The sequence below is a fragment of the Garra rufa genome, chromosome 22, assembly GCF_049309525.1.
Source record: "Garra rufa chromosome 22, GarRuf1.0, whole genome shotgun sequence".
Taxonomy (NCBI): domain Eukaryota; kingdom Metazoa; phylum Chordata; class Actinopteri; order Cypriniformes; family Cyprinidae; genus Garra; species Garra rufa.
The window spans coordinates 33091110-33110839 of NC_133382.1; the positions used below are offsets into that span (position 1 = coordinate 33091110).

General features: G+C 34.6%; 1 protein-coding gene across 1 annotated transcript in view; it reads left to right on the top strand.

Annotated features, from left to right (window-relative positions):
- The first annotated feature begins 5235 nt into the window (after nt 1-5235).
- LOC141297936 (metalloproteinase inhibitor 2-like) overlaps nt 5236-19730 on the top strand; it is a 30141-nt gene continuing 15646 nt past the window's right edge. The window contains exon 1 of the mRNA XM_073828406.1: nt 5236-5644. Within this exon, the coding sequence (XP_073684507.1) occupies nt 5518-5644 (127 nt within the window). The 5' untranslated portion in view covers nt 5236-5517. The remainder of the gene's footprint in view (nt 5645-19730) is intronic.

Below are 19730 nucleotides of genomic sequence, written 5' to 3' on the forward strand. Positions count from 1 at the left end.
CATCAGTTTCACTCAGGGTGAACTGTACACATACATAGGCTATGTCTGCAAATCTACTGAGCCGCCTACATATACAGCATTTCTGAGTATCATGAACGCGCAAAAATGCCGCAAAATGCTTTCTATGTAGGAAGCTCACTGGGTTTTTAAACACAGCCGGTCTTTTTAGCGCTGTGAACAAATATCTGTCTGCGAAATACTATAGTGGCATTAAAATGTTACCGTTATTAGTAGCTTTTTTAATATATATTTTTATTTTATAGTCAGTTTTTGATAGTTTGATTTTCTAGTCAGTCCTCTGTGCTTTCCTGTCTGTTTTTCGCTATGTTTGATTCTGTCCAGCAGGAGTCTCCCCAACCTCTTGAGAGATTGAAAAGAGGACTTTTAAATGACACGAACTGTTAAACTAAACTAAAATAAACTAAAAAATATGTAAAAAATTACTAAAAAGAAAAAAAAAGTGAAATGCTATTGTCACCTATCAGAAAAAAAAATACAATACGATTTTTTGCTCTCATAACAAACATAAAATTATGTTGGTGTCGTTTCAAAACGTGTAATTTCTCCTACGCATTATTTTGTTAAGCATATAATTTACTAACTAGAAGGTATTTACCTGTTTCCCATCAAATATTGTCTATTTTCAGCATGCAACGTCTAAATACAGGATTCACTCTTAATATAAATTAAAGAGTGGGCCCACATTATAAGCGAATAAACATTCTGCTTTTATTCTCATCCTGTATGTCTGCACCCTCCTTCTCTATTCACTACTGGAAATTGTTTAAATGATTGACAGCGGCTGTAATTGTTATTCCAAACTCTGCAAATGCACAGACCCAGACAATAATCTTGCTATGTTCCTAAAGGAAAACTTCTGTTGGAAAAATGCAGCCCTATGATGGGAAAAACCAGGCTGTAGACTGTAAATCATTATGTAAATATTACATATAGATTTGCAGATTAGTTCACTCTTGAGACTGTTTACAAATTGGTCATTGCGAGCAAGTTTAGTTGCATTGTATAGCTCAGTCTGTGCATATTTTTTAAAGGGAAAAAAATCACAAAAACACTCTTTCTGGGCACCACATACACATTTTTGACATAGTTTCCTGGTTAAGTATTACCACAGACACTAAATTGCTTTTGTCTGTGCCGCACACCGTCAAACACGCAACAGCAGACCGAGTCGCAAAGTTTCTTTCCTTTACAAAGGCAATCAATACTAAGCTTTTTGCTAGGACTCAATTAGTACTAGAGCAGATTTGACTAGTCCCAGGTCTTGTGATTAGGCCTAAAACAAGACTCTGTGCTCTTTTTAACGATAGACTTTTATATAAAAAATTATATAAAAACAAGGTACTGTGACATTTGAATCCATGAATCCACAGGGGCTGCTCAGCCACAGCCAGAGGGGTGATGTCACCATAATGACGGAGTCATTGCCAACAAACTTGCCATGAGATTTTCCAACCATTGCATTAATTTATTTATTTTACTTCATTCTCTCTCTCAGAGCAGCACATTGTGGATTTTTGCTTTTCCCTCTAGTCAGAGTGGAAACAATGAGAATGTGCCAGCTGCAGACACAGCCTCATGGCAGACGCAGGAGCAAAGAGAGCCTTTTACTGCTGTTCTGAGTGGGAAGAGAAACAATAAAGAGACTTCAGTAGGTTTATGACTACAAGAGCAAATTCCTTATAGATGTGATAGCAGCTAAAGTTCCCGATTCAGCGTCTCTGGTGTGCTTTTGTGTATTAATATGAGAAGGAAATTAGGTTTTTATGGTGGGATTATGGTTCAATAAGGGTAAAAAGACATTTTAACTTAAAAGTGTGGATTAAAAATCAACAAGAAAGTGAAAAAGGAACTTGTATACTACTTTATATATTATATTCTGTTATACTGACAGACTGAGAGCAGCACTACAGTGTACTTTATAATGATTTCAAGCTTCAAAAAGGATGATTATCAGCATACAGTAAACCATAAAATCTGCCCATCCAACTCTATATTCCAAGTCTACTGAATTCTACTGAAATAGATTTGAGTGAGAAACAGACTGCAATTTAAATCACTGATTAGCCCGAATCATGAATGAATCATTTAGACAGGTTTTGTGAACCGAATCAACAATTCATTGAAAAGGTTTGAATTGTGAGACAAATGTAAAGACTGTTAAGGAATTTCTTTCTATACACAAAACTATCACCTGGCTTTAGAGGACTTGGAAAATAGTCATTTAATTTTGATTTTTGAGGTAACCATCCCTTTAATGATTCTGTTTGTTAAGGACTTGATAGGGTGCATAAACCATAAAATCTGCCCATCCAGCGTTATATTCCAAGTCTACTGAATTCATACAATAGATCTGAGTAAAAATAGACTGCAGTTTAAATCAATTAGTCTGAATCATGAATGAATCATTTAGAAAGGTTTTGTGAATCAAATCAATGATTCATTGAAAAGTTTGAATCACGAGTCGAATGTAAAGATTGTTAGTTAATAAATACTGTTCAGGAATTACTTTCTTACACAAAACTATCACATGGCTTTAGAAGACTTGAAAAATAGTCATTTAATTTTCATTTTTGAGGCAACTCTCCCTTTACTGTTTCAGTTAAGGACGTTATAGGTAACAATATGGTGCATAAACCATAAAATTTGACCATCCAGCTCTATATTCCAAGTCTACTGAATTCATATAATAGATTTAAGTAAAAAATATACTGCAAAATATATCTCTGATTAGCCCGAATCATGAATGAATCATTTAGACAGATTTTGTGAACCGAATCAATGATTCATTGAAAAGGTTGGAATTGCGAGTCGAATGTAAAGATTGTTAGTGAATAAAGATTGTTCAGGAATTTCTTAATACACAAAACTATCACGTGGCTTTAGAAGACTTGGAAAATAATAATTGAATTTTCATTTTTGAGGTAACTATCCCTTAAAGACGTTATACAGTATATTAGCATAACAATACGGTGCATAAATCATAAAATCTGCTCATCCAGCTCTATATTCTAAGTCTACTGAATTCATACAATAGATCTGAGTAAGTAATAGACTGCAGTTTAAATCACTGTTTAGTCTGAATCATGAATGAATCATTTTGACAGGTTCTGTGAACTGAATCAATGATTCATTTAAAGGGTTTAAATCGTGAGTCAGATGTGAAGATTGTTAGTGGATAAAAACTGTTCAGGAATTGCTTTCTTACACAAAACTATCACTTTAGAAGACTTGGAAAAGAATAATTTACGTTTCATTTTTAAGCGAGCTATCCTTTTAATTATTCCTTTTTTGAGAAAATGATAGATACAGTACATTAGCATAACAATATGGTGCATAAACCATAAAATGTGCCCATCCAGCTCTATATTCCAAGTCTACTGAATTCATAAAATTCATTTGAGTAAGAAATAGATTTTAAAAATAGCAATAGAATCATCATTAATGAATCATTAAGACTCATTGAAAAGAGTTGAATCACGAGGGTGAATGTAGATTGTTAGTGAATAATGACTGTTCAGGAATTACTTTCTTACACAAAACTATCACGTGGCTTTAGAAGACTTGGAAAATAATTATTTAATTTTAATTTCTGAGGTAACTATCCCTTTAATGATTCACTTTGTTAAGGATGTGATAGGAAACAATATGGTGCATAAACCATAAAATCTGCTTATCCAGCTCTATATTCCAAGTCTAATGAATTCATACAATAGATCTGAGGGAGAAATAGAATGCAATTTAAGTTACAAATTAGTCAGAATCATGAGTGAATCATTTAGGTTCTGTGAACCAAATCAATGATTCATTGAAAAGGTTTGAATCGCTATACTTCTTCAAGAGAGCAAGGGCGAATGCAGAAATTGTTAGTGTGCTTTCTTACAGAAAACTATCACGTTAGAAATCTTGTAAAATTATCATTTACTTTTCATTTTTTTAGTGAACTATCCCTTTAATGATTTATTTTTTAAGGACATTTTCATAACAATATGATGAATAAACCATAAAATGTGTCCATATATCTCTATATTCCAAGTCTAATGAATTCATACAATAGATCTGAGGGAGAAATAGACTGCAATTTAAGTTACAAATTAGTCAGAATCATAAGTGAATCATTTAGGTTCTGTGAAACAAATCAGCGATTCATTGAAAAGGTTTGAATCGCTATACTTCTTCAAGAGAGCGAGGGCGAATGCAGAAATTGTTAGTGTACTTTCTTACAGAAAACTATCACTTTAGAAATCTTGTAAAATTATCATTTACTTTTCATTTTTTTAGTGAACTATCCCTTTAATGATTTGTTTTTTAAGGACATTTTCATAACAATATGATGAATAAACCATAAAATGTGTCCATATATCTCTATATTCCAAGTCTAATGAATTCATACAATAGATCTGAGGGAGAAATAGACAATTTAAGTTACAAATTAGTCAGAATCATGAGTGAATCATTTAGGTTCTGTGAACCAAATCAGCGATTCATTGAAAAGGTTTGAATCGCTATACTTCTCCAAGAGAGCGAGGGCGAATGCAGAAATTGTTAGTGTGCTTTCTTACAGAAAACTATCACTTTAGAAAACTTGTAAAATTATCATTTACTTTTCATTTTTTTAGTGAACTATCCCTTTAATGATTTGTTTTTTAAGGACATTTTCATAACAATATGATGAATAAACCATAAAATGTGTCCATATATCTCTATATTCCAAGTCTAATGAATTCCTACAATAGATCTGAGGGAGAAATAGACAATTTAAGTTACAAATTAGTCAGAATCATGAGTGAATCATTTAGGTTCTGTGAACCAAATCAGTGATTCATTGAAAAGGTTGTGTACTTTCTTACACAAATCTATCATGTGGCTTTAGAAGACTTGGGAAATAATCATTTAATTTTAATTTCTGAGGTAACTATCCCTTTAATGATTCGGTTTGTACAGGACATGATAGGTACGGTATATTAGCATAACAATAAGGTACATATCAAGCAAGTGTCTTTAATATGTAAAAAAAAAAAAGAATGAAAGCATCTTATTTTATGCATTTAAATAATTTAGAATGGATTATATTTAAAACTTTAATGTGTATATTTGTCTAAAACTGTCCTGACAGAAAGAGTGAAAGAAATCTTTTGAAGACCTTCATGAAGCGCCCACCTCTGGTTGAATCTGGTTTAAAGGGAGGAGTCCACTCGCAGTATTAAGGCATGAACCTGGTCTCTCCATGAGAACACACCCATAGAAGGCAGTGGAAAAGAAAGAAGCCTGGAAAGACCATTAAAGATAGAGCAGCAGTGCACTTCCTTTATTACCAACAAGCCCGTTCGTCTCTGAGGAATTTAACAGCAGTAGTCATACTAATAGTCAGCGTGTGGGCATCTCGAACGGCGGTGGACATTGTACTTTTCGGCTGTGTGAGGGGCTGGATCATTGTTGACATTGCAGAAGACCGTCTACCTGCCTCTAAATTCTGCTGTCAGATACTAAAGTGAAGCAATGAAGAGTGTCAGGAGCTGTATTGGCACACTTGTGGTGCTGGTACTGTTTCGGGTGGGAGAGATCGCAGAAGCGTGCAGTTGTTCCCCCGTCCATCCTCAACAGGCGTTCTGCAATGCTGATGTTGGTAAGTGCGTGTCAACAATCGCAACGATGCTACGTCACAATGCAAAATTGTTACCAGAGCGAGTTTACTGCGAAGGCATCTTCATTAGAGTTAAAGGCTGCACGTATATTGTTTAATGCTGCACGTATATTGTTTAAAACTACATTATATATCCTCTGTCATGACAACAACAAAGTTCAAGGCTGCTTTGATGCTGCTTTCTAGATGAAATGCAGCATCACAACCACTGGGGCTGAGGTGGATATTTTATTACTCTTTTACAAACAAAAAATGCCACATAAAAGCAGTACTAAAGTCTGACCCACCTCTGTCCTTAGTATTAAAGTCTGCTCTAATGCTGCTTCACTTCTGTGAATGAATTTGCAGTTTATTTTTATTTTGAAAATTACTCATTTATATTATTGTTACGTTTATGCACATTTTAGTCCTTGTTTTCAAGGCCAGATCTGAGGTCCTGGGTTGTTAAATTGAAAACTTTTATTACCCTTATTTCATTGTTCCTGAATGTGTTGAGTGTTTTTTTCTACTTAAGCATCTGTGCTATTAATTTAGTGCCCAGTTTGGATAACAGCAGATAAAGTGTTCTGTCTGTTGGTCTGTTATCTTCGGCACACATACAGTCCCGCTGCTCAAGCTGAATGACGTTTTGAGGCCTGTTTATATCTATTTATATCTAGCTTCTCTATTTCATTCCTCAGAAACAACTCATTATGTCTGGTTTTCACAGAAAGCTTTCAGCTGGCCTGAATTCAAGAGCCCAAACAGTATATTAAACCTAGATTTGTTAAAAACAAATTGCCTGTTGCATGGGAAAATCATGGTGAGATGCACAACAAATGTGGAAGTGACACTTTTGGTAAAAGACTGAAACCCAAACAGGATGATGATACATTCACACCATTCTTACTGGCCTTTAAATTCACACTGATTCACTGTCTAGCTGCAAGCCTCCAAATCATTTGTGTTCATCCACAAAACAACATAGTGTGATTTTGCTTTTTCTTCACAAGAGTGTAAAGAAATGTTTGACTGACTACTAACTAAGGCCTTGGTTTCCTGCACAACTGGTCTCTATTTCATATTTCTCTCAGATGGGGAGAGCTGAGGCATAAAAAATTGCAAGAATGTTTTGCATCCCACAGGGGCTTTCCCTCCCAGTTCATGGTTAATTCAAACGGCGTTCAGAGATGATTAGCTAGGTGCGCCCGCCGCTGGAACAGAACCCAAGCCTTGTCTCGAGCTGCTAATAGAAGATAAGACAAATACACACAGGCCAGCGGTCTTTTTAAGTGCTTTAGAGGGCTTATAGTTTGATTAGAACCCCGCAGCTCCTGCAGAAACCATCGGAGAGCATCCGACATCTGGCCGACAGCTCTGGATGTGCCAGAGAGGAAAAAGCAATGAAAGTCAAGGACCTTTCAGAAATATGCATGGCATTCTTCAAACAGTGAGAAAAGCGCACTCTTTGGCTGCACCGCCCGCCCTTGCCTCAGCTCACTGGCTTTGAACCAGTCTTCCTGGATCAAGGGAGAAGGTTTTTTCCATCTATTTGTGAAAAGTTAACTTCAGTGGCTGTTCTGAGAGGTTTGCGTCTGCAGTGGAAATGAACAAGCTGTTAGCCGGAAATTAATTTAGTGCTCGGGTTTCACGACAGAACCGGGATCTCTGCATATTAATAAAGTAACCCAACCGAAATGCGGTCATTTGCCCTTTGCGGTGTGTTCGTGTTTTCGCCAGCATTAATAAGGTTTTTACGTGTCATACTTAGTCATGTAGATCCAGTCTTCTGTTCCCTATGTGAATGACACAGCCCCATTATTTACCTCGCAGTTCACTCTTATTGAGTCATAGACGAGCACAACATGCTTTTAGAGAGTCTGAACAGTGACATGATTGTCTCAAAATTGAAAACTGTAACACGAGCTGTGCCACTAGATTTTTTTTCTCCTTGAGCTTTTTAAGTCTGTTGTTCAGAATGCATTCCGAAGATAAGAATGTTTATTTGTCCGCAAAACCACTGAAAAAAAATCATTCATTTATCAAACAATAAGATGGGTGGGAAACTGTATGGAAGCTTGTTTTCCGCCACTGAATGCAAAAAATAAAAAAGGTTATTGTGACTTTTTATTTCATAGTTCTGACTTTTTCTTGCAGTTGCATGTTTACATCTTACAATTCTCAGAAATGACTCAGAATTGTGATTTTATAACTATTTTGGATTATAAAGGCAGAATTGTGTGACATAAACTCAAGATTGCAAGTTACAAGTCAGTAACTATTTATATTGTAAAAGCATACTTACTGTAAACTCGCAAATCTGAAAAATTGTAAAGAACTGTGTATTTATATTTTATGACTTTATAACATGCAATTGCAAACATACAAATCCTCAGAAGTAGACTTTATAATTGGAGTCGCAGTTGCGAAAAAAAAAATGTAAATAACAATTGAGTTAATAATATCCTGTAATTCTGACATTATAACTTGCAATTCTCCCAAAAAAAAAAAGTCAGAATTTTTTGTCAGTTTTTTATTACGTGGTTGAAACAAGCTTCCGTTAAACTGTGAGAAGTCAGCATTAAGTTTGACCCAATTTAATTCTTAATGCACATTCCTGATCTTAAACTCTCAAAAATAAAGGTGCTTTAAAAGGTTCTTCGCAGTGATGCCATAGAATAACCATTTTTGGTTCCACAAAGAACCAATAAGTCAAAGGTTCTTTAAAGAACCATCTCTTTCTTACCTTTTTATAATCTGAAGAACCTTCTTTCGCCACAAAGAACCTTTTGTATAATAGAAAGGTTCTTCAGATGTTAAAGATTCTTTATGGAACCATTTATACAAAAAAGATTCTTCTGTGGCATCGTGAAGCACCTATATTTTTAAGAGTGTAATGTTCATAATTGACTTCTGCAAGTCCAAAGAAAAAATGTTTTCAGAATCTTTAATCAATTGATATGAATCAGCTGATAAAGGCTCAAAGTAGTATAGTAAGATATTAGTCAAAATAATTAAAAAAATATTACAAGTATGTAAATACTACAAGTGAATATAGCAATCACAAGGTGATCTAAAAGAACCGGGTTCTTTTTTTAATAACCTAAATGCATTTCCCAGTCATATTTTCTTGGTTAAATAAACATTACTTACACTATCAGAAAAATATATATATTTTATGTTTTTACATTAACAATGTAATCAATAGTTAACTTTTAACTATTTCTAAGTTTTTTTTTAATAAGTCATCAAAGCGCAGTAAATATTGGTCACAGACCAGAGTTAGTTCAAATATCACCAAGCTGATTAGTCACTAAAAACTCCCATGATCATGTTTTCAGGCCATTTTAAGTGTTATTTTGATATAACAAAGTGGTTATATCTAAATGCGGCCCGCCCCCACATTTGGACCGGCCCTCTGAACAATGCCAGAGATATATTTTGAAAATGTAATTTTAAATATGTTTTACTTATATCATGTCGGTATTTGATAATAAAGGCTGGCTTTCAACCTAAAATTTCCCTTAGTTATTAACATAGCCTAATTATTTGTTCAATTCACCAACAGAATGGTACATTGCCATAATGTGTCATCGCGATCGTTCCTTGACACGTCTGTGTGTGGTGGCTCTTGATGCCTTGACCCCAGCCTCAGTCCATTGCTTATGAAGTTCACCCAAATTCTTGAATCGATTTTGCTTGAAAAGCCTCTCAAGGCTGCGGTTCTCTCGGTTGGTTGTGCCTCTTTTTCTTCCACACTTTTTTTCTTCAACTCAACTTTTTGTTAACATGCTTGGATACAGCACTCTGTGAACAGTCAGCTTCTTTGGCAATCAATGTTTGTGGCTAACCCTCCTTGTGAAGGGTGTCAATGATTGTCTTCTGGACAACTGTCAGATCAGCAGTCTTCCCCATTATTGTGTAGCCTAGTGAACCAAACTGAGAGACCATTTTGACGGCTCAGGAAACCTTTGCAGTTGTTTTGAGTTGATTGGCATATTCACCATATTCTAATTTGTTGAGATAGCGAATTGGTGGGTTTTTGTTAAATGTGAGCCAAATCATCACAATTAAAAGAACCAAAGACTTAAACTACTTCACTCTGTGTGCATTAAATGTATTTAATAGACAAGTTTTACAATTTGTGTTGAATTACTGAAATAAATGAACTTTTCCATGACATTCTAATTTACTGAGAAGCACCTGTATATCTTTTGAAAAGAAATTATCATTTGTCTGTCTGGTGCATAAAAAAAATAATAAACTATTCTAGCATTAAAAGGTATAATAAATACAGGTAAAATCATAATAAAATAATAATAATAATAGAAGTCAGTCTAGCCCATGGAATTTTCTTTTATAAATCGACCGGCCCCCCCATTAAAGAAAAGAAAATTATGTGGCCCGCTCAGAAAAAAGTTTGGGGACCCCTGCTTTAGGGTGTCTGTTAAAACTCAATGGGCTCAGGAGAGGTGAGAGAAGCACAGACTCCTGCTGTAACTTTACCTGCTGGTGTTGCTGTTGGACAATGTTTCTTTAGTAAAACGAGTGATCTATACACTTATGTTTTGTTATATTGGCATTTTTTTTACTACAAAGTTTTTTTTCATCCAATATTTTGAGGAAACACTGCCTCGATCGTCTCTGCCCCTGGAATATACTGCATTGACCCGAATATAAGACGACCCCAATTTTTCAAGATGTACCTTTTGGAAAAAGGCTTTTTGAAAACTACAAGTCTAATAATGTTTATTAAAAAACTTTTTTTCTTAAATTATTTTCATATAGCATATTTTCATTTTTTAGTTTTTGTTTTGAAAGTATGGTAAAGACTGGTAAAATGCACCAACAATCACATTAAAAACATTTTATATACCATAAAAGTAAAAAGTAACCCATCTAAATTCTATAATAATTAGGCTATCCATCTCATAGTAGGCATCCTACCAACCTACCAACATTTCATGAACAGTAGAAGTGAAATCTTATTGTAGTCTTCAAATCTGGTAACTGTCTTACGTTATAAAATCACTTACAGAGGAAGTTTGGTTCCATCAGGCTAACATGACAGTCAAGATTCTTGCCGCTGTAAGCTTTTGTTTTCAATTGCGTTGTTCTACCATTACCAACAAACATTACATTATGTATTTCTTGGCACATTAGTTTTACATGGACTTGGCGCCATCTATACTGCCCTCCAAAGGCAAAGTGCAGTAACTACGCCAACACTGAAACAGAGAAAAATGCCTTTAAAATTTTTACACCAGCTAGACAAACATGTTGAAACTCTCGTTTCTCTGAAACGGGAAACAATTTAACCAGGAGACTTTGCCACAAGACAGTTGTCACAAAGTCCGTTTTAAGCCTCAACTCAATTTTGACCAAATGTGTAGTTACTGCACTTTGCCTTTGGAGAGCAGTGTAGTTGTGGGTGTATTATTGACATATCAAAGTCTAGGTCCTGACAAAGACAAAAGCGTTTTTTCAGATGTATCTCCAAGAAAAAAAAAATCTTATATCATTACCGATAAAATACAAAACTAGTATCAGTTGATGGCAAATATGGTACAGGCAAATTGCACATTGTGCAAATAAGATGGGTTACAATTCATGTTGACTCTACAGGATTAACTTTGGCCTTGAGAATTTAAACCGCCTCATTTTCTTTGGTGTACCCAGGGTTGTTTATACTGTATAAACCGCCCAACTAAAGGCCCAATTATACTGGTCATCTGCTCAAAATATTTATCTGTCCAAATGGACTCGGGCTGGAATCGGTCTGGCCTGATCCCTTTGGGCAAACTGTCTAGTGACAGGCCTGGTTTCATGTCAGAGGTTTATAGACCATAAGGGTCACAAGGGTCAGAGAGAGACAGTCGGGTGTGGTGCTGAACATTCCTGAATACAGAAGTGATGAGGATTCTTTTAGTGGAGGTTGAGGAAGTTATAAACTGGAAAAAAGAGGAATTACCAGTGGAGAATGCCAAATGTACAAACATTTCTTACAGGTAGTCCTTTGAAAAGGTTTAGTGTACCCAAAAGCCTTGTAGCAGGACCAGAGATTTTTTTTGACTGCAGTACTTGGACGCCCTAAAACAATGCTGGTCATTCATGTAGAGTAACAAGGGAACAATAATGTAAAGGAGCAGACGTTAACATTTAACATTTGCGTGCAATGTCTAGCCGGACTGATAAACTATACTGTTCAGACAACCTAAATTGTTTAGCCACGCTTTTTAGTGAGTAATACTTTTGGTGGGTGGTTTGAGTGGTGTTACATTAACTAAATAATATAAATAGTAACATTTAAAAACACCCTAAAATAAGTATCTGAAAAGAGGAAGAAACAAGAGACAGGCAGTTTTTCATAGTAGGTTTTTTTTACTGACAAATCTTTTTTCATTTGTTCAGTATATAATAATTTACTGCAAAAATAATATAAATAAAGTCAATATTGTATAAATTTATACTGTAAATGTAATTCATACTTCCATAAACCATACAGTTTACAGTAAAATAAATTAAATTCATGGAATGTAATATGAAAAAATATTTTTTTTACTGTATCTGGTAACTTTAATTAACAGATTTTTACAGTAAACTATAAAAAAAGAATGCCATTAAAAAAACAAACAAAAAATAAAACAGGCATTTAAAAAAAAAAAATCTTAGTACAAAGAAAATTTTAATAACCTGAATAAACCTTTTTCCACAATAAAGAACCTTTTGTTATAAAACCCCATTCCTGCCACTTTTTCTTACTAAACTCAGAATTGTGATATAAATGCAATTCTAAGAAAAAAGTCAGAATTGGAAGATACAAACATGAAATTCTGAGTAAAAAGTTGTAAGTCTAACTTTATTTCTCACAATTGCGAGTTTATATTAGAATTGCGAGATGTAAACTTATAATTGAGGGAAAAAAATTTACAAAATTGTAAGATAAAAAATAGCAGTTACCTTTTTTATATTTTTTATTCAGTGGAAGGCAGTGGAACTTATTTCTCAGAATTTCAAATTTGTATCTCGCAATTCAGATTAAATTTTTTTTCAGAATTGTGAGTTTTTATTACACAATTCTGACTTTATATCTCACAATTCTGACTTAATTCTGACTTATAAATGGCAATTGTGAGTTTATAGAAAGTCAGAGAAAAAAAGTCAGAATTGTGAAATAAAAAGTCAGAATTGTAGGATATAAAATTGCAATTGAGAGCAAAAAGTAAGAATTGCAGGATATAAACTCACAATTGCAAGAAATAAAGTAAGAATTACGACTTTTTTCAGAATTTTGTGTTTGTATCTTCTAATTCTGACTTTTTTCTCGGAACTGCAAGTTTATATCTTGCAATTCTGACTTTTTAACTCGCAATTGTGAGTTTATAGAAAGTCAAAGAAAAAAATCGGTATTGTGAGATGTAATTCGCAATTACCCGTTTTTTTATTCAGTGGCGGAAATGGGGTTCCATAAAATAAGATTCTTTATTGTGGAAAAAAATTATTTAGATTATTAAAATTTTCCATATAAAAAAGGTAATTGCGACTTTTTATCTCACAATATTGTCATTATTTCCCCTCAATTATGAGTTTACATCTCGCAATTCTCACTTTTTTTTCCTCAGAATTGTGAGATATAAACTCGCAATTGCGAGTTATAAAGTCAGAATTGTGAGGAAAAAGTCAGAATTATGTTAAGTTCTCAGAACTGCAAGTTTATAAGCCACAATTGTGAGTTTATAACTTGCAATTTTGAGTTTATAGAAAGTCAGAGAAAAAAAGTCGGAATTGCAAGAAAAAAAATTAAGAATTATGGGATATAAACTCGCAATTGTGAGAAATAAAGTTAAAATTGTGAGATAAAAAGTTACAATGACCTTTTTAATTTTTTTTATTCAGTGGAGGGCTTTTATATTTCGTGCAGTGGTTTTATGGATGTTAAAGTTTGTTAATGCAACCATAGATGCCAATAAACAACCTTTTACGTCTTTTGACATAAAAATTCCAAGCATTATTTCCAGTGTAGCATTTGTTGCTTTACTATACAAACATACAGTGTTTGTGTGACCTGATTCAATGATGTGTCCCAAAAGAACAGGGTTATTTTGGATATTCAATTCAAACATACCTTGTTCTCAACTAGTACGCTGCAGCTTTGATGTATTAACCAAACCAATCGGTTCCACCTGCTTCACAGTACAGAGATCATCTGGTTCAGTGACATATGACAGAGCTCATTGCCACAATTAATAGTCCTAGACAGTAGCAATAAACTCTGGAGAAGAACTCACACTGCTTTACTTCGAATCTGCTGAAGGTGAAACAACGTTTGAGCACTGTTTGCAGGTCCTTGGTTTCTCCTGGTCATAAAGAAAGAGAAAAGCAGCTATCAAGAGCAGATTGTTAACTGGAAAGTTTCTAAAAATACTTAAATATGTAAGTCAGTTCCAGGAAATCTTCAACCTCCCACAGGCATGATAGGCTCATTGCAATCACCTTGTGCGTCACATGATTCGTTTTCAATGATGTTTGTTCATCTGAACCTCATCTTTTGGCCAGTTTATGTCAGATTGTCGTGGGGATGCGACTTTTGAAAGCTGCATGTCAGACGATTAGTTGGTTCTCCACCTCACAGGAAATGCTAGACATTTCTGAAAGAAAAAAAAACGTTCAAATGTGAAATCTTTTCTCCACATGTATTTTGATAATAATGGGAAATAAATGACATTTAAATGCAGTCAGCAAACCTCACACAAACCAGTCTTTCTCCACATCCTGCCGTGTCTGCTCTGCCTGTTTATATTCGCAGGCTTGAAGCAGTGGGCAGCATCCAACCGTCACTTGTCCAGCTCTGACCTTTTCCATGTTGGTAAACCTCAGAGTCTTAGAACATTTGCACTGGCTTTCTTGTACAAGCAAAGATGATGATGCACATAAATCCAGCAAATTCTATCTTTTGTGGATTACAATGAAATTAAAGTCAGATTTCCTTAAAGATGAAACCAAAACATTAGTCAATGTGTTAAACGGCAATTGCTTTGCTCTCATATGGAACGTAATGACAATTCTGTCATTAATAACTCATCCTGATGAGCTTCCAAACACATAAGGAAAATCCTCACACTTCTTTTTTCCACACAACAACGAGTTTACTGAATACTGTGACTCATTAAATATAACTCTCCACCTTATTCTTTAGCGCAGAACCAAGCCTATGGGTGAGACTTCCAGTTTATTAGCCGCTTTAAGGAAATAACGAGAAGAAAATAAACGTGCAGTAAACGTTCAAAATGTTTGCATTACAAACCAGTGTGTTCATAAATAAGATAATACATTCAAATAATATGCTAAGTCACACCAATATGCAATATCACGCAAAACAAGCTATTTTGTACAGCCTTTGCTTTTGGATCAGAATCGGAATGCAATACTGTCGTCAAAGACGCCATTTGAAGTTAAACGCAGACATTTAAAAGTACAGACTAATGGTTGAAAGCTGCTATGATTACTTTTTAAAGCATAAATTTGATTTAAACAATAGGCCTACAATATTTACATTTTCAGTTCATATGGGACATATTATATTAGCCCTACAGTTACAGCATGAAATACTATTTAAACCTTTAATATTTTACATAACATTTACCTATTTTATCTCACAATTCTGACTTTTTTCTTGCAAATTCAAGTTCGGACTTTATAACTCGATTTAATGATTTAAAGTTTGTCACTGTTGGGAAAAAACAGCCAGAAATGTGGGATATAAACTCATCAAAGCCGAGGAGAAGAAGAAAGAATGACGAGTTGATTTTTCTTATCGGAACTGTGAGAATAAATCTAGTTTTTTATTATTTTACTTCACCGCTTTGATAGACTGCTACTTAAAAACTATTTTTTTGCCACCAAATAGACTCCACCCACAAAAAAACATAATTTCTGTTTAGAAACATAGAAATGTATTTTTTTTTTAATGTAATTCATCCATATGGATTTGACAGAAAGTATTAAACAATGAGAGAATGTACTTTTTGGGTGAACTATCCATTCAAAAGCCCTTTTAAAAATCCAGAAGTGTTTTAATTTTAGTTTTAGTTTTAATTTAATTTGTCAATTACTCAGTAGTTTCAAAGTCAACCAGCACTAAGATAAATAACAACATTACAAACTTTTTTGTAAGTATTTGAAAATTGGAAAAACAGACAAAAGGTACAAGACTGTATTTAAAGGGATAGTTCACTCAAAAATTAAAGTTTTGTCATTAATTACTCACCCTCATGACGTTCCCAACCTCTTAGACCTTTATTCATCTTCAGAACACAAATTAAGATTTTTTTATAAAATCCGAGAGTTTTCTGACCCTCCATAGACAGCAAGGGTTCTGCCACAGTCAAGGCACAGAAACATAGAAAGGACATCGGTAGTAAAACCATAATTTTATGAAGCTACAAGAATATTTTTGTGCAAAGAAAACAAAAATGACAACTTTATTCAACAATTCTTCTCCTCCCCATCCTGTCTGCCACAGTGTGCTGCCATTGTGGAGAGTATCATGTGATCCTCTACAGAATGGCGACATGCCATTATTTTTCTTTTCTTTGCGCACAAAAAATGATTCTTGTAGCATCATAAAATTATGGTCGAACCTCTAATGTGCTTTAAACGTGGTAGGCTCTCTATGAAGAGTCAGAAAGCTCTTGGATTTCATAAAAAATATCTTAATTTGTGTACTGAAGATCAAGAAAGGTCTTACAAGTTTGGAACAACATGAGGGTGAGTAATTAATGACAGAATTTTCATTTTTGGGTGAACTATCCCTTTAAATTTAGAAATGAATCAGAAATAATGGTAAAATATAAACCTGTTGATTTATAGTCATTCATTTTAAAAGTAGAAAAGCTAAATTTAAAAACACAATTTAAAAAGTGCACAATTACCAAAATCGTTTAGAGAAGCATATGCTATTGCTTAGAAACCTCAAAGCTCCTGGAAGGTTTATACATTATCTTTAAAAAGTGGTTAATCTATGGAGAAAATGAATGGGATTTTTACTTCCGTAACCCGGTTGTTGTGCTCTATTACGGTGATGAATTGTGTCAGGAGTTCAAAAAGAAAGAAATAAGTTCAAAGAAACCACAGGCAGAGTTTTCAGAGTGGAAGCTAAACAGCTCCATTCTCCTGTTTAGTTTTTACCCCTGTGGTGTAGGAGAGCCACTGCACACAATTACTTGCCATGTGGTTGGCATTTATTTATTTACATTTTTTTTTAAACATACATTTTCTTTCTCAATGGATATTGTGTTCATTAATTTAATGTACTGTATAATGCTTTATAAGAATCTCACAATTATATCTAAAAGTTATTTACATTTCTTTTATGTGCATTGAAGACCTTTAGCATACAGGAAAAAAAATAATGCAAGAACTTTTTTATATTTTTAGGAAAACCCTTTTGAGGTCTGTCCTAATATTTTGTAAAAGGTAAAGACAGCCAAATGGCCTTTGAAATACTAAAAATAATATTGTATTTGATACCTGTGAGGTGGAATATATTTTGGTTGTGGTGGCCCTCAGTGAAGTCAGTGAGTGCTGTCTGTGAAGGTAGGAGTGGAAGAGGAGTCCGGGGACTTTCGGTGCCTGGGCTCCGCACTGGTCATGATTGCTAAAAGCTGTGCAGGCATACGGAAACTCAGGATGTGGCTAGTATTTGTGGTGGGTATATTTTCATGGAAACTATGACATTTTGATTATGATATGTGCATATGTAAGAGAGTGTGTAAGTCATCCGTGGAGGGAGCAGGCGTTGTGGGATATGCATGATTATCGGGCAACAGGAATGTGGGTCAGGCAGGAAAAACGAAGCAGTGGGAATGAAGCTGAAGACAGACACTGCAGAACATCACTCCATTTAAACGGCACAACTGCGAGACATAATTACTCTATAATCCTTTAATTATTAAATCTCAAAGAAAAATACAGTTTTGATTAATATTGTGACCCTAAACCCTGAAATACGTACCAGTAAGTACATAACACTGCAGTTTCCAACAGAAATTAACACTGGAGATGGTTAAACAGCGAGCACTTGTAATCGTTTTCGTACACAGTTATGATTACAACTCCATATGCTTCGGTTTCCAGACATAACAAGCTTGCTCCGTAGCTCAGTCGGCATGGAATTGGACTTAGAATGCGAAATTCTTGGGTATGAATCCTGTCAAAAACATGACTCACGATGAAAGAGCTAAAGATGAGAGATCGAAAGACAAGCTAAAGCGACATGCTTGCGTTTTTACGTCACATTCGCTTTTGTTCATACTATCGAGTAGGTTTAGCTGTAAAGCAGATGGCACATTATTTTAAAACGTTACAGAGCATTAGAGTTATAGTGCCACTCAACGGACATTTGGTGACACATATAAAACATACATACTAACATATTTAGCACCACCCAGTAGACATTTAACATCGAATATATCACAAAACATTCATGGCGGTATGTATTTTGCGTCTTGCGAAAAGCTCCCACAGGTACGTTTTTCGTCAGGAGACCAGGCAATTCATTGTCTTGGCTAAAAAAATATCATCTTGAAAGCATCAGACTGACCTGGTATGAAAGATCTAGACAAGCTTAGAAGTTTTAGATGAGGATGGAGCTGTTGCATTATATCTGGGCATCTGGACATGTGAGGAAATAAATCATTAAAAATATGTATTATGTGCAAAACATTAGTTGTAATGCAAAATAGCTGGGCAAACAATGCAAATAGCAAAGGCTGGGAAAACAAATCGAACGAATCGCTCTCAAATCGATTCTGAGATTAGTTTTTAACAGCAGATACCACTGCATACTTTAGACACAGTCGTACTCTGCTTGCTTCCAATTCCTTACACGCACTTGAACCTAAAATAATCATTCATAAAGTTAAAAAAGGTTGAAGCGAATTACAAGGGTGTTCACAGTGAGCTGTTTGCATTCATCTTGCCTCATAAAAGCATTTAAAACAGCGTTTTAAAATAAAACGATCGTTGTCTACACTGCCGTTTTCACTGTTTCAGAAACGAGCCACATGTGCTCTTCTTTGTGATCAGCGAATAAAAACTAGAAACTAGAAAGCGCCATCTGCTGTTAAAACCTAAGCACAGGTTCAATGAATCGCAACACATCGATTTATCGTCAAAGCCCTTTCTGTTAAAAATGTAAAAAAAAAAAAGGTTCAGAGATAGTTAGCATTAGCTAATGATCTGTTGTTCTTGAAGTGGGCTTTTTTTATAAATGTGCATTTAATGAAAATTTCAATTACATATGTAAATACCAACCAGTAATCGAAGTTGAATATTGTTCCAAACTTGACTTGACTTTGCAACACTAAAGATATTTTGAAGAATGTTTGTCTATTCGTTGAAAAAAAAAACTTTAACTGAAAAAAGACAGACCTTTTTTACCTAAAATATCTTCTTTTGTAGTTATCCATCAGTCTTGATTTTCATGGCCAGTATCAATTTAGATTTTTACATGCAAATTGGCCGATACAGACAAGATGTTTGTTTACAATATTACAGGCTGAACTCACGACCCACTCGCGCATTTTAATCACGACCCAAACAAAGATGCTACATACATGCAGCATGAGTAGATTCTGATTTAAATACGATTGTATAATTTCAAAATTTGAAGCAGAATGGTCAGACTTTAGCTTTGTAAAATTATGCTACAGTAAAACATCTACATGAAATCAAATCAGAAGCCAGGTTGAATAAGAATGCAAATTGACTCTCTGACAGTAGGTGGCGCTTATTGAACAGCAGCAATGTAGCCTTTCCTTGGTTTCTTTGGTTCCTTGGTTCCTCTCTGGCCTTAATTAATGGCGGTTTACAGACTTCATAATTTTTCCACATAAATTACGTTTTGGAAAATGATTGCAATGCAGTTTGTGCAAGTCTGGAACAGAGATCGGCTAACTGGTGCATCTCTGTTCTTTTGTGTTCAGGTCATACAGATCTGAATAACATGAGCAGGAATAAATAAAGACAGAATTTTCATTTTAAGATGAACTTTCTCTTAATAGGTTCTTATGTGACACTTAAAGTGCTA